Below are 15793 nucleotides of genomic sequence, written 5' to 3' on the forward strand. Positions count from 1 at the left end.
TGAAATACTTCCTAATTTTTGTGAGCAGTGTATTAGTTTATAGCTACAGGGCACTTCCACATGTTCCTCACAATAATCCTGGGAGAAAGGCAGGACAGGGCTTATTATCTCTACTTTACGGAATTAGGGAAGGAAGAACTCGGGGAGGTAAGTTATTTGTCTGCAGTTGGTTATCAGCAAGTAGAGCCTTAACCCTGGAAACTGTGTGCAAGGAGATGCAGGAGACATGGAAATGTATCCAAGCAGAAACAAAAGCAGAACATGCAAAACTGTGATATGAGGTAGAACATACCAAATCCCAACTCTAGCACCTTTTATTTCTGTTACTCAGAACCACCCCTTGGTTTTCAGGTACGACAGCTTTGGCCGCCTGACAAATGTGACCTTCCCTACTGGCCAGGTGAGCAGTTTCCGAAGTGATACAGACAGCTCAGTGCATGTCCAGGTAGAGACCTCCAGCAAAGATGATGTCACCATAACCACCAACCTGTCTGCCTCAGGTGCCTTCTATACACTGCTGCAAGGTAAGCCAGGTGGGGGGGACTTTGAGACAGAGGGGTAGAGACACCCCTTTGGAAAAGAATGACATAAAAAAACAGCTGTGCCCTGGCCACCTAGCTCATTTGGTGAGAACATTATCCCAAAGTTCAGAGGTTGCTGGTTTGATCCCCATTCAGGACACAAACAGGAATAGGTCTATGTTCCTATCTCTCTCTCTCTCCCTCCCTCCCTTCTTCTCTCTCTAAAATCAATAAATTTTAAAAATATATAAATTTGAAAGAAAAAGAATACAGCTGCCAAAGAACAGGAAAGCTTTACAACTGGTTTCCCTCTGTATTGCCACCTAATTTGCAAAACACGCTAGCCTGAACCCTGTAAATTCACTCCCAGAATCTTCAAAGTAATATTTCATTGTCTCATCCCATTATCATCAGAACAAAGGGTAGAGAATCCATTAGCTCCTAATCGAGGTGACCTCACTGTTCTGCCATTCTAATGGCTCTCAGATTAAAGACTTAGTCTCACACTGGTGCAGGCGAGGACCAAGGACAGAGTAATTACACCTAATTATGAAAAGAATTGGGCATGGAGAAGACCTTCCTGGCACTCAGGTGAGAATGGTTTCTGTCTCTGCGAGGATTCTATATAGAGGAGACACTCTCTGTATCCATGGCATAATTCCTGGTATGAGTTCATCTTATAGCTTCAGCTAAATCACATTACTAAAACATTGCTGTAAATTGTCTGCCTCAATTTTTCGCATGTGATGTACTGACTTAAGAGTGGAACTTACAGCTTTGTTGGACTCAGTAAGCGTGAAAAAAGAAAGGCATCACCAGGAAAGGCATTGCTTGGTCTGCCTCCCACCCCCACGTGGCTTTTGTACTCCCAAAGGCTTTGACACAAAGCAGTAAAAGAACCTTGGGCTAAGAATCAGACACCCACATTCTAGTCCTGACTCTGCCACATTGCCATAGCTCTCAATTGTCTTCTCTGGGAAAAGAAAGCACCTTAAAGCCATGTCAGATGGTACGGGGCAGTGCAAAGAACAGGAGTTCTAGGATAGGCAGACTGGGGCCCCCAAGCCTGCTGCACCAGTTCCTACCTGTGTAAGTATTGGATGGAGTCACTCTTCCCTGGGCCTCAGTTTCTGAGTCTGGGAAATGAGGCTGATTTACAATGCTTGCCTCATAGGGTTGCTCAGATCATCTCTTTAGACAACGTACAAAGAGTGACCAGAATGGGCTAGATACATAGTATTGCTCAGAAAGTACTTGTCAGATTAGTTAACTAATCAATTAACAAGCAGTTTGATTTGATTTGCAATAAGAAAATAATTATATAGTTTCACAACTTTTTTACATCCTAATGTAATCCTATGCCTTTAAAAGCTCAAAGAACATGCAAAAAAAAAAAAAAAAATGAAACTAGACCACCAACTTACACCATATACAAGAATAAATTTAAAATGGATTAAAGACTTAAATGTAAGTCGCAAAATCATAAAAACTCTAGAAGAAAACATAGGCAATAAAATTTCAGACATTTCTTACAGCAATATTTTTGCTGATACATCTCCTTGGGCAAGGGAAATAAAGGGAAAAAAAACAAATGGTACTAGATCAAACTAAAAAGCATGAACAAAATTAAAAAGAAACTCACTGAGTGGAAGAACATATTTGCCAATGATACATCTGATAAAGAACTTATACTACTCAACATCAAGAAGACAAACAGCCCAATTACAAAACGGGAAAAGGACCTGAATAGACACTCCTACAAAGAGTATGTACAGATGGCCAATAGACATATGAAAAAAAGTTCAACATCACTAATCATCAGAGAAATGCAAATTAAAACCACAATGAGATATTGCCTCAGGCCTGTCAGAATGGCTGTCATCTATAAGTCAACAAACAAGTGCTGGTGAGGATGTGGAGAAAAGGGAACCCTTGTGCACTGTTAGTGGGAATGCAGACTGTTGTGGTCACTGTGGAAAACAGTATAGAGTTTTCTCAAAAAATTAAAAATGGAACTGCCTTATGACCCAGAGATTCTGGAAATATATCCAAAAAAACCAGAAACATTAATTTGAAAGGATATATGCATCCCTGTGTTCACTGCAGCATTATTTACAATAGTGAAGGTCTGGAAATAGCCCAAGTGTCCATCACTAGATGAGTGGGTAAAAAAGCTGTGGTACGTTTACACAATGAAATACTACTCAACCGTAAAATATAAATAAATAAATAAATAGAAATCTTACCTTTTATGACAACATGATGGATCTGGAGATTATTGTGCTAAGTGAAATAAGCCAGGCAGAGAAAGACAAATATCATATGATCTCACTTATATGTGGAATCTAATGAACACAATAAACTGATGAACAAAATAGAATCAGAGGGATGAATATATAGAATCATAGAACACACAGCTGTCAGAGGGAAGGGGAGTTTCAGGGCTGGATGAAAGAAGGTAAAGGGATTAAGAAAAAAAAAACAACATATATATTATATATATATGTTTTATATATATATAAAACGTATAGACAAAGACAACAAACAGACGGAACAAAAGGGGGTCGGGGGGCAGATGTAGGTGGCAAAGGGGGGTAGAAATGGGGACGGAAAGAAATTTTGCTTGGGGTGATGGACACATGATGCAGGGAGCAGATGATGTTTATTTGAGTTGTATTCTTGAAACCTGTGTGGTTATGTGAACCAATGTCACCCTAATAAACTCAAATAAAACTGAAAGAGCAATCGCAGTTCCCAGTCAAAGAAAGAGAAACTAAGCCCTGAGTTAGCTTCGCCACCAAGCACCTGTAGCAGTGGGTTGGAATACATCCAGGTAATTATGCTCTGGCTGGTTTATTACCCAAGGAAGATACCAATTCTGAGCCAGCCAGGCTTCTGCCTGATGAGGGACAGCAAGGCCACTGATGGCTCGACCATTTTGTTTTCTTCCCTGTGGTTAAGAATTGTCTTACCCACTCCATACTTCTAAGCTGGCTTTAAGCAATTTTATCAAAAGGTAATGTGGCCTTGCCTGGTTGGTTCAGTGGTAGAGTGTCGGCCCAGTGTGTGGATGTCCCAGGTTGGATTCCCAGTCAGGGCACACAGAAGAAGCACCTGTCTGCTTCTCCACCTCTCACTTCTCTTCTCTTCTCTTCTCTTCTCTTCTCTTCTCTTCTCTTCTCTTCTCTTCTCTTCTCTCTCTCTCTCTCATTCTCTCTCTTTCTCTCTCCCTTCCCCTCCTGCAGCCATAGCTAATTGGAGCGAGCTGGCCCCAGGCACTGAGGATGTTTCCATGGCCTCTGCCTCAGGTGCTAAGAACTTGGATGCTGAACAACAAAGCAACACCCCAGATAGGCAGAGCATCGCCCCCTAGTGGGCTTGCTGGGTGAATCCCGGTCCACCCACTTGTGGGTGTCTGTCTCTCTGCCTCCCTTCCTCTCCTACTGAATTAAATAAATAAAGTTAATTCAGCATCTCTTATATTTGGACAACTTTTTGGAATTTAAAAATACCATCAAAAGTGTCATCAAAACGGTTTTTAAAACATACCATCCATTTAATAACAACTTTTTAGGTAGAGGGGATAGAGTAGGGGAGTGGGGGACACACTGCCTGAAATTTACACAAGGGACTTAAGATACATTGAAGTTTCGGAACTATTAAAATGTGAGAAGGAAATAGTACAAACTGGAATCCCAGAGACACGGCACCTGTTTTTCCTCTTTGGTACCTCTGCCCAGCTCCCTTTCCTCCCTTCATACCAGGTCCAGATGCTCAGTTTTGCAGCCACCTCAGTAGCCTCTGCAAGAAGCTCTTTCGGTTTCATCTTGTGTCTGAAAGCTGGGAAGAAATAAGAAGTAGCTACTAATGAGCAGCAGCCTTAGGAAGTCACAGCTCACATTAAATGGGGATCGTTTGCAATGGGCCTCTGCAGATGCTGTTCCATCCAAAGTCACCATTAATGGACGTATGTGGATTCAGCAAGAAACAGCTTTAAAAGACAAATTGACACAGGCTTTTTCACTGTTCAAAGGAAGTAAAATACAGATTGTCAGTGAATAATGCAGAGCAAATTTGAGGCAGATTTTAGAATTCTGTGTGTGAGAGAGAAAGGGGGAGAAATGGAGGGAGGAGGAAATGGGTAAGAGAGGGGCTGATTTGATGCTATTCTAGCAGGAGAGATTCAGTGAGGGTTTCCTACCAAAACTACATCCTTATCGCTTATCATAGCCTGGAATAAATCTAGTTCAGTCCAGCAAATGTAATGAGAGCACATGCAATGAAAACAATAATAACTCACATTTTGGAGCATGGTGTTTTACATTCATAGTGCTATTTAATCCTCACAGAAACCTGATGAAGTAGGCATTACTAATATCTCCCATTTTCCAAATGAAGGCCATGAGGCACTGAGAGGTTAAGTAGATTGTCCAAAGTCACACACCTAGCAGTGGTATTTGGGCCCAAACAAATGGACTCTAGAGCCCATTTCCTTTACCACTAATCTAAAGGCAATGGGGAGCTATTGAAGGATCATGATCATACTAGAAAAGACCACTGTCATGAGTGTGTAGCATGGGGTAGTGGAGATAGAGATGACTAGATACATGACAGTGCCGATCTCATAAAAGTAGTAATAGCTAAAATTTATGTAACACTTACTATATGCCAAGCAGTGTCCTCAGATCTTCATATCCATAATATCACTTAATCCTGTGAGGTAAGGGTATAATTATTACCACCAGTGTACAAATAGACAAACAGAGACATGAGAGGTGGAGGAATTAGCCCCAAGGTCTTAGAGCAAGAGAGGGCCAGAGCTGGGACGTGAACTCAGGCAGCCTGGCTCCAAAGCCCATGCTCTTAATCTCAGTGCAATAGTGCCCCTTACAGTAGGCACTGAGGTATTTGAGAATTTGGTCATTAATGGTGGCGAACCCTACATCCCTCATCTGCAAGACCACTGATGAAATCCATGGAGAGGTTAAGCTGTGTCTAGGGGGAGGCAATCATTCTAACCTGAGGGGCAGGGGAAGCTTCTGAGAAGAGATAGCATTTAAGCAGAGCCTTTAAGGAAGGACTTCGCTACCATTACTGAAGAGAGGGGTAGTGCACATAGAGGCAGTAGCCAAGAAGGGGCAAAAGGCAGGGGAGTGCAGTGTAAAGATCAGAGATGTTATTTCCATTTATAGAAAAGAATTCAGCATACACATTTCACAGCTGAAATTTACCTTTTCTTCAGAAGCACCTTTTAGCTAAAGATCTGAATTAAAATGTTTTAGCCAGATATAAAATTTCAAAATCAGATGTGCTTTTGAATTATCATCATTCATATGTGTATCTGTGTGTGTGTGTGTGTGTTTATACTCCTTGACTTATGATGGGGTTATACCCCAATAAATCCATTGTAAGTTGAAAATATCCTAAATTGAAAATACATTTATGCATCTAACCTACCAAACATTATACCTTAGCTTGGCCTACTTTAAATGTACTCAGAACACTTACATTAGCCTACATTGGGGCAAAATTATCAAACACAAAGCCTATTGTATAATAAAGTATTAAAAAGCTTGTGTAATTTGTTATGCATATTGCTTTCACACCATCATAAAGTCAAAAAATCCTAAGTAGAACCATTGTGAGTTGGGGAGCATCTGTATGTATATAATGACAATGATTTAAAACATATATATGTTTTGATTTAAACACATGTTTTACATAACATATATACATATTAAATCTCATATGTATTTGACATTCTGTGAGTGATTTAAGTATTGAAGTTATTTTTCACCTTGTTATAAAGAACTTTGTTACCGTAGTGTATATTAAGAGCCTTAAAAACATTCAATCCTTCATTCTACTAATCCTACTTTTAGGAGTCTCTTTTGATTAAATAACCCAAAATGAATACATTGACTTAGCCAAAATAATATATTTTTAATTGAGATAAAATTCACATACCATAAAATTCACCTTTGAAAGTATACAGTTCTGTGGTTTTTAGTATATATACAAAGTTATGCAACTATTACCACTATCTAATTTTAGAAAAATTTTAGCACTCCCAGGAGGAAAACTTTACCCATTAGCAGTCACTCCCCATTCTCCCGTCTCCTCACTGGTCTACTTTCTGTCTCTATAAATTGGCCTGTTCTGGACATTTCATACAAGTGGACTCACAGAATATGATGCCTTTTGTGTCTGACTTCTTTCACTTAGCATAATGTTTAAAATGTACTTATTTGCAGTGTTCTGTGTAAGTATGAAAGCTGGCAACAATCAGAAATCTGTTTCAGGGTTGGTTCAATTATAGTATTTCTATACAATGGAATACTAACACATTCATTAACAAAAGCTTTCTTGAAAAATATTCAACAATACAATCATCAGTGAAAAATTCTACAAGCAACTTTTTATGCTATGACTATATTAAAAAATATCCTAAAATCTAGGGATATACCATCATATTTATAGTGGTTTTCTGGGGAGTATTGAGATGATGGCTGATCTCCATATATTTTCCTAGTTTCTTCAATAATAATGGCTTGTTTCTGTAGTCAGAAAAGTAAACTCATTTGAAAACCTACAGCACTGTCTCTGTCATACACACCCACGCTCCATCCTTGTCCTTTCTGAACCAAGTCTGTCCCTCTCCTCTCCCTCAGACCAGGTCCGGAACAGCTACTACATCGGGGCAGATGGCTCCCTGCGGCTGCTGCTGGCCAACGGCATGGAGGTGGCCCTGCAGACAGAGCCCCACCTGCTGGCTGGCACTGTCAACCCCACCGTGGGCAAGAGGAACGTCACTCTGCCCATCGACAATGGCCTCAACCTGGTGGAGTGGCGGCAGCGCAAGGAGCAGGCTCGGGGCCAGGTCACCGTCTTCGGCCGCAGGCTGCGGGTGAGCAGGGCCTCCAGGCAGGTCTCCGCCTCTGGAGGCCGGGTCCTGGGGGGGGGAGAATGAGGAGGATTCTGGAGAACTGGGTTTTGTTCTTGAAACTTCCCTGAGGGAGAATGTTCTCATGAGCCCTCAGTTTCCTCATTTGCAAAAGGAGGAAAGCAGGAAACTCGTGGAATAAGAGTCTTATGTATCTTTTCAATTGTGATGTGGCAAGATTGCTGGCTTTTATGTTAGCCAGGCCTGAGTCAGATTTTCAGCCTTTGTTATTCCCTGAATGAATTGGGGCAAATCCATTTTCTCTTAAAAGTCTCAATTTCATTATCTCTAAAATGAGGAAAATGAAGAAGATAAAACCAATTTTACAAGTTGCTACAAAGATCAGAAAAAATATACCTTGGGTTGGCTCAGTGGTAGAATGTCAGCCTAGATGTGGATGTCCTGGGTTTGATTCCCAGTCAGGGCACACAGGAGAAGCAACCATCTGCTTCTTCACCCCTCCCCCTCTCGCTTCTTTCTCTCTCTCCTCCTCCTCCCTCCTGCAGCTGCAGCTCCATTGGAGCGAGTTGGCCCCAGGCACTAAGGATGGCTCCATGGCCTCCATCTCAGGCTCTAAAAAATCACTCCAGTTGCAATGGAGCAATGGCCCCAGATGGGCAGAGCATTGCCCCCTAGTGGGCTTGCCGGGTGGATCCCGGTCGGGGCGCATGCAGAAGTCTGTCTCTGCCTCCCCTCCTCTCACTAAATTAAAAGATAAAAGAAAAGAAAAAATATATGAAATACCTCATACAGAGTCTGGCCCATAATAAGTGGTCAATCATACCTACTGGTATTATTGCTGTTCTTATTTCTATTATTGTTATTACTGTTGCTAATATGTCCAAAAATTCAATTTAACTGTTTGGAACCAAAGCCATAGTTTTCACTTGTTCAGGCATGATCCCCACTGTAGTTGTCATGCCAATGGGTTGGCATCTGTAGTCTGGCATTTCAGAGTGCTTTGGGGTATGGGGGTGCCCCTGAACCAGCCCTTGCCCGGCCTCACGCCCATGTGTCTGTAGAATGTGGCTTCTGCCCCAGGCCCACTGGCCCAGCTTCTCTTCCCTCCAGCTTTGGGAAGGAACGTGATGGGGAGAGTGAAAGCAGAGGAAGCAGCCCCGGCTTTCAGCACAGTACCTCAGAGACCACAGGTGCTCTGTAGAGACGTGCTGAGCTGAGCCAGATGTTTCTGACTCCCAAAAACCACAGAAGCATCCTCATACAATACAGCTGGGACTGTCTTGCCCCCTGCTCTTCAGCAAAGGAAGTTCATTTAAGCCCGTTTTACACATGCAGCACCAAGGTACAGGGGCAAAAGGGATTTTACAAGACCCACATAGTGAGGACTATGGAATAGACACCCTGTCTCATAGTCAAGTTCTCACAACAGATGTAGAAACATTAAGTGACTTATCCAACATCACACCACTAGAGCCAGAAAACCAGGCTTCCTGTCTTCTCTCAACAGCCAAGAACTCTAGCAATAGTCTAATGTGGGAAACAGCCTTCCAGGAGTTCCCTAAGGAAGGCCTCTCTGTCTTTGTTCTCTGTAGCCTCACTGAGCCCCCAAATGAATTCTCCAGCAGCCCCTCATGAACTTTGAGGCAGTGTGCTAAGTGGAAAGTGTGGACCTGGGCCATGTGTAACCTTGAGCAACTCCTCTGAGCCTTAGACCCTCCTGCAGAAGCCATATAACATATTTGATATACCTAACCTGGTGCTGGTGGACCCCAGGTGCTCAATAAGTGGCAGCAATTAGTGCAGACTTGCTCTCTGCCGTGTGAACTGGACCAAAAGTTTCCCAGGCTTGAATTGGTCCCTCTCCCAGACTGTGATGAACAGCGCTCCAGTGAGTGGCCGCATCTCCTCACCCTCCCAATATAAATGGCCACCCACAGTGGCAGCATGTGGAATTAGAATGTGAGCCGAGTGCACCTCCCCATAATGGAGCTCATTTTTTATACAACTGGGAACTTCTTTAATAAAGAAAGATGTAAAATAATCTCATTGCCATCACCGCTGAGCACAGGAAACATTAGGCAGTTCCCCTGTGAGCTGCTTAATTCAATTTTATTAATTTTGCCACAGAGGTATAGCTCCCCTTCACTAGAAGTCCTCCAGGGGGTGGGGGGCAGCTGGCTGGGTGGCAGCACCTTGGGGTGAGTCACAGGGGACCTTCCAAATGATGCTGTAAGAAGGGCTCCATCATTATTGGTGGTGCAGACCTTGCATCTTCCTTTGTGCTGTCGGCAAAGAGCACAGCTTCAGCCTCCAACGCCTCAGATTTTTCATGGGAATTGTCTGCCACACTGTTTTTGCTTCTTCAATTGTGTTTGATTACCCCTGGGAAGGCAACCTTATTATAACCAGGCCATTCCCAATGAAAGTCGTCTCAGCATCTTCATTATAAATCCTTATTTTCTAAGCTTTAGAATTTGTTTGGGAAGAAGGCAGAGACACACACATCTCCACTTCCCCTGAGAATGACCATGATCATTTGTTGTCATTTGATGGAAATCATCACAGTTGCTTATTCAGTACCGTCTATGTGCCCAATGCTCCACTAGGTAATTCACTTGGGTTTCTTCAATCCTCTTAACAGCCTTTTGTTTTACAGAGAAAGAAACTAAAACTCAGAAAGGGAAAGACACTTGCTCAAGGTCACACAGAAAACTTAATCACAGAGTTGAGGCTGGAATCCTGACCTCAATTTCTAGACCTGAGCCCTATTGCCCCACACAGGGCCCCACGTGCTATTTTACGTCATGCGACCTACCTTGTCTGCTTTTTTCTTGGGTCTTCCTTGCTCCTGTCAGATTTAACCAGTAACTGATGGAAGAGTGAGAACAGGTACTCAAGTCCCCCAGACAGCAGTTAGAGGAAATCGGCATTTTAGCTTCAGAGTACTTGGCAGTGTTTCAGGAGTAACAGGTACCAAAGATAGAAACGGGCCCCTGCGGTGTATTTCTGTATGAATATAGGAAAAGCCCTGGCTTACTGCTACCCCTGTGGGAGCCCTGTTATTTGTGGCTGAAAGGAAGTGGAATCGTGTGCTAACCTAGTAGCTCAGGTGGAGACCATCGTAGAAGGGGCTCCTGCTCCTGGAAGTAGGGGCAAATGTCCCAGAGCTACGACTGTGTCCCCAGGTGACCCACAGCCAGAGAAGCCATCCCAGATTCCAACATACGCTGCCCCCCAGGGCTCCCGGTAAGAAGAAGTAGCAGCCTTGAGAGCTGACCAGTGTGACCAAGAAGCCCTAACTATGGTGACAGAAGGCAGGAGAGATCCCTGCAGGGAAGGGAAGTCCAAGTCCCAGGAAGGGTTGGACTCTCTTAGAGGACCAGTGAGCATTTGTTGGCGCATTGCAGTGGTGACACTCAAACCCAGACTCAGTCACTCACCAGCCGTGAGATCTGGACCATGTCCCTTCAATGTCCCTGAGCTTTTGTCTCCTTGGTGTCAAACACTAGCACAATGACTGGCACATAATAAGTGGGCCAGGTGTTGATTTTATGGGCCCGGTAGGCCTCTACCTTTTTAGGAGGGAGTCAAGAAGGATCTGCCTTTTGCCCTCGTTAGAAGGATCCCATTGGGACGTGATGTGGATCATCTGCAGTGATGACTACTATTTCTCAGCACCTGCTGTCTTTATCCTCATGGCAGCTGTGTGATTGGCATTGTTATTTCCATTTCACAAATGATGAAACTTCACAGAGCTGACAAATGACAGAGACCCAAACCCTGTCAGTACCCATGGCTTGTGCTGCCTCCTCTACTCAGGAGCTTCTCAGACCCAAGTTCTCAATATCCAGAATAACTTTCTCCCCCCTCCTGCCCATTTCCAGGTTCACAATCGGAACCTCCTATCTCTGGATTTCGACCGCGTGACACGCACAGAGAAGATCTACGATGACCACCGCAAGTTCACCCTGCGGATCCTGTACGACCAGGCGGGGCGGCCCAGCCTCTGGTCACCCAGCAGCAGGCTGAATGGTGTCAATGTGACATACTCCCCAGGGGGCCACATTGCTGGCATTCAAAGGGGCATCATGTCTGAGAGAATGGAATACGACCAGGCAGGTCGCATCACATCCAGGATCTTTGCTGATGGGAAGACATGGAGTTACACATACTTAGAGAAGGCAGGTGTCTGTCTCCCTCTATCACGGCCTTGCCATGTAGAAGTCCTATCATAGTCAATCCCATGGCCAGGCCATCTGCTGAGCTTGGTAGGACAGATCTGACCCATGTGGTTTCCAAAAGAAAATGTTCAAGAAAATCTGCAAGAGGGTGGGGTTGGGTAAGAGGTGTCCGGATGGATCACGGTGATGGCATGGTAAGTGGAGGTCCTGAGACAGAAGAATGTGAAAGCTGTGCCTGATAATCTGAAGCTAGGAGCAGGATTAAACACTACCTCAACTTACAGAGCAAGATCTGGGCGCACCCAGGTTTAGAGCACACGGGGTGATCTGGTCACTGAGAGCAAAGCAGAAGCCCAAGGCTCAGTACTTGGGCAGACAGCACTTAATCCTGAGCATCAAGTGTTGGGTGTGGCCTTGGTAAATCTGCTTCAGGTCAGGGGTCATTCCATTCCAGGGGTAAGGAATCAGGGCCTGAAATCAAAGGTTTGTCCCAAAGAGGAGAAAATGGTAGCTTTGCTGCCTAGATCCTTCTAGGCCAGGGGTTGGGAACCTATGGCTCACGAGCCAGATGTGGCTCTTTTGATGGCTGCATCTGGCTCACAGACAAATCTTTAATAAAAAAAATAAGAACATTAAAAATATAAAACATTCTCATGTATTACAATCCATTCATTTCCTACCGCTCATGTTCATGGTTGCGGGTGCTGGAGCCAATCACAGCTGTCCTCCAGGACAACACCAAATTTTTATGGGATAATGTGTAATGTACACAGGTCGTTATATGGCTCTCCCAGAATTACATTTTAAAATATGTGGCGTTCATGGCTCTCTCAGCCAAAAAGGTTCCTGACCCTTGTTTTAGGCTGTTATCTGCTGACTTGTTCCCAAAACAGAGTCTGTATTTCATGTCCCAGCTTTGGTGCGCAGATCCTTACTCTGTTTCCTACTCCTGGTCACCTGTCCAGAGCCCCCAGCTCTGCTCGCTCTGTGGTCAGTTTGCCCTGCTCTGTGAAGGGTGAGCATCCCTGGGAGCAGTGCTCTGCGGTGGTGCCAGAAGAGACCTCGAAGGCCATCCAGCACACTGAAAACCAAGGCCAAGGAGAGAAAGGGCTTGCCCGGGGCCACACAGTGAGCCTGTTATTAGAAGCCAGGTTTCTCCATTCCCACATGACCCATTACTGTATAAACAACTGCGCAAAACCTTAAATGCCTTTCTCAGACATGGTCTTTATCCTTCAGGCCACAGGGAGTCAACAAATGTTGTTTAGCAGTCAGTAGACAGTGTCAGACTGTGTTTTAGGACAGTGGTCTTCAACATTTTTGGGGCCACGGACCGGTTTAATGTCAGAAAATAATTTCACGGACCGGCCTTTAGGGTGGGACGGATAAATGGTATCATGTGACTGAGACAGGCGTCAAGAGTGAGTCTTAGACAGATGTAACATAGGGAATCTGGTCATTTTTTTAAAATAAAACATCATTCAGACTTAAATATAAATAAAACAGAAATAATGTAAGTTATTTATTCTTTCTCTGCAGACCGGTACCAAATGGCCCACGGACCGGTACCAGTCTGTGACCCGGGGGTTGGGGACCACTGTTTTAGGAAATCATTCTTGCTTGAGTACTAAGATTGATTTTAGAAGGAATCCAGAGCAAGGAAGCCAGGAGAGAGGGTTCTGCAGGTACTTCAGCCCGCACTCCCAGCCTTTCTCACACCCACCCCACACTGAAGTCATTGCCTCTGTGCCGCTGTACCGCACAAAGGCGCAGACAGACAAGGCTGCTCACCATGAGAAGGGAAATGAGTGCTCTGGGGCCCCTGGCCCTGCCAGCCCACGGGCAGAGAGAAATCCTTATCTGAGCACATCTGTACCCCATTGCAGAATCTTAGGGAACATTGGCTGGAAATACCTGGCTTGGGCATAGCTTTAGAGAACCACCAGTTTCCTTGGCCTTCCCTTCCCTTCCTTGAGCCTTGGGCACCCAGACTTCCCCTCCCTCCCTGACTGCCTGCTCTTATCTCTTTGTTTTCCTTTCCCTCCAGTCCATGGTGCTACTGCTCCATAGCCAGAGGCAGTACATCTTTGAGTTCGACAAGAACGACCGCCTCTCTTCCGTGACAATGCCCAACGTGGCCCGGCAGACATTAGAGACCATTCGCTCGGTGGGCTACTACAGGAACATCTACCAGCCCCCCGAGGGCAATGCCTCCGTCATCCAGGACTTCACTGAGGATGGGCACCTCCTCCACACCTTCTACATGGGCACCGGCCGCAGGGTGATATACAAGTATGGCAAGCTGTCAAAGCTAGCTGAGATGCTGTACGACACCACCAAGGTGAGCTTCACCTACGACGAGACAGCAGGCATGCTAAAGACCATCAACCTACAGAACGAGGGCTTCACCTGCACCATCCGTTACCGTCAGATCGGGCCCCTGATCGACCGCCAGATCTTCCGCTTCACAGAGGAAGGCATGGTCAATGCTCGTTTTGACTACAACTATGACAACAGTTTCCGGGTGACCAGCATGCAGGCCGTGATCAACGAGACCCCACTGCCCATAGATCTCTATCGCTATGATGATGTGTCAGGCAAGACAGAGCAGTTCGGGAAGTTTGGTGTCATCTACTATGACATCAATCAAATCATCACCACTGCAGTCATGACCCACACCAAGCACTTTGATGCCTATGGGCGGATGAAGGAAGTACAATATGAGATTTTCCGCTCACTCATGTACTGGATGACTGTCCAGTATGATAACATGGGGCGAGTGGTGAAGAAGGAGCTAAAGGTGGGGCCCTATGCCAACACCACCCGCTACTCCTATGAGTATGACGCTGATGGCCAGCTGCAGACAGTCTCCATCAATGACAAGCCACTCTGGCGATACAGCTATGACCTCAATGGGAACCTGCACTTACTGAGCCCTGGGAACAGTGCACGGCTCACCCCACTAAGGTATGACCTCCGTGACCGCATCACTAGACTAGGGGATGTGCAATACAAGATGGACGAGGACGGCTTCCTAAGGCAGCGGGGAGGTGATGTCTTTGAGTACAACTCAGCCGGCCTGCTCGTCAAGGCCTACAACCGGGCTGGCGGCTGGAGCGTCAGGTACCGCTACGATGGCCTGGGGCGGCGGGTGTCCAGCAAGAGCAGCCACAGTCACCACCTGCAGTTCTTCTATGCAGATCTGACCAACCCCACCAAGGTCACCCACCTCTACAACCACTCCAGCTCTGAGATCACGTCGCTCTACTACGACCTGCAAGGACACCTCTTTGCCATGGAGCTGAGCAGCGGCGACGAGTTTTACATAGCTTGTGACAACATCGGGACCCCTCTCGCTGTCTTCAGTGGAACAGGCTTGATGATCAAGCAGGTCCTCTACACGGCCTATGGGGAGATCTACATGGACACCAACCCCAACTTCCAGATCATCATCGGCTACCATGGCGGCCTCTACGATCCACTCACCAAGCTCATCCACTTGGGCCGACGGGATTACGATGTGCTGGCTGGTCGCTGGACTAGCCCGGACCATGAGTTGTGGAAGCACCTCAGTAGCAGCAACATCATGCCTTTTAATCTCTATATGTTTAAAAACAACAACCCCATCAGCAACTCTCAGGACATCAAGTGCTTCATGACAGGTGAGGATTGGGGCCCAGTCAGAGGACAGAATCTGGTCCTCCCTTCCTATTGCTGGGGTCAGTTGACAAGACAGTTGCCCTGGAGAAAGCTGCTGTGGGGTAATGGGAAACGTGACTTTCTCTTAGAGCAGCATTTCCAAAGTAGATGGGAAGAAACACTAGTTCAGAGAAATGCTCCGGAAACACTGTTTCTGGCACCAAATTTGACAGGACAGCCACCATTCTTAAATTTTCTTACCCTGTGTCAGTTTATGGAAGGCTCTGAGAAGACCTATAGGTAAAGAGAACTGTTTAACATGTTTACCCACTATTTCTTAAACTTACTTGACCACAAAATCCTGTTTTTCATCATGAAACCCTAATATCTCACTGGGTGCATCCCGTAGAATGCACTTTGGGAGTGTCTGACCCAGATATCAGGCTGGCCCTGAGGCCCTGAGAAGTTGGGAGAGGGCATGGCTTTAAAAAAAAAATCTCTTATGGGGGATGAAGCAATGGAATAGTCAGACTTGGAAGACAGACAGA

General features: G+C 45.3%; 1 protein-coding gene across 2 annotated transcripts in view; it reads left to right on the plus strand.

The window, feature by feature from the left end:
- The window catches only part of TENM4 (teneurin transmembrane protein 4), an 813415-nt gene that overhangs the window by 782726 nt on the left and 14896 nt on the right, over positions 1–15793 (plus strand). For both annotated transcript variants that reach the window (XM_066249328.1, XM_066249320.1), the window contains 4 exons: positions 352–524; positions 7193–7428; positions 11310–11606; positions 13654–15268. In XM_066249328.1, the coding sequence (XP_066105425.1) occupies positions 352–524; positions 7193–7428; positions 11310–11606; positions 13654–15268 (2321 nt within the window). The remainder of the gene's footprint in view (positions 1–351; positions 525–7192; positions 7429–11309; positions 11607–13653; positions 15269–15793) is intronic.

This window comes from Saccopteryx bilineata, chromosome 1, assembly GCF_036850765.1.
Source record: "Saccopteryx bilineata isolate mSacBil1 chromosome 1, mSacBil1_pri_phased_curated, whole genome shotgun sequence".
Classification (NCBI taxonomy): domain Eukaryota; kingdom Metazoa; phylum Chordata; class Mammalia; order Chiroptera; family Emballonuridae; genus Saccopteryx; species Saccopteryx bilineata.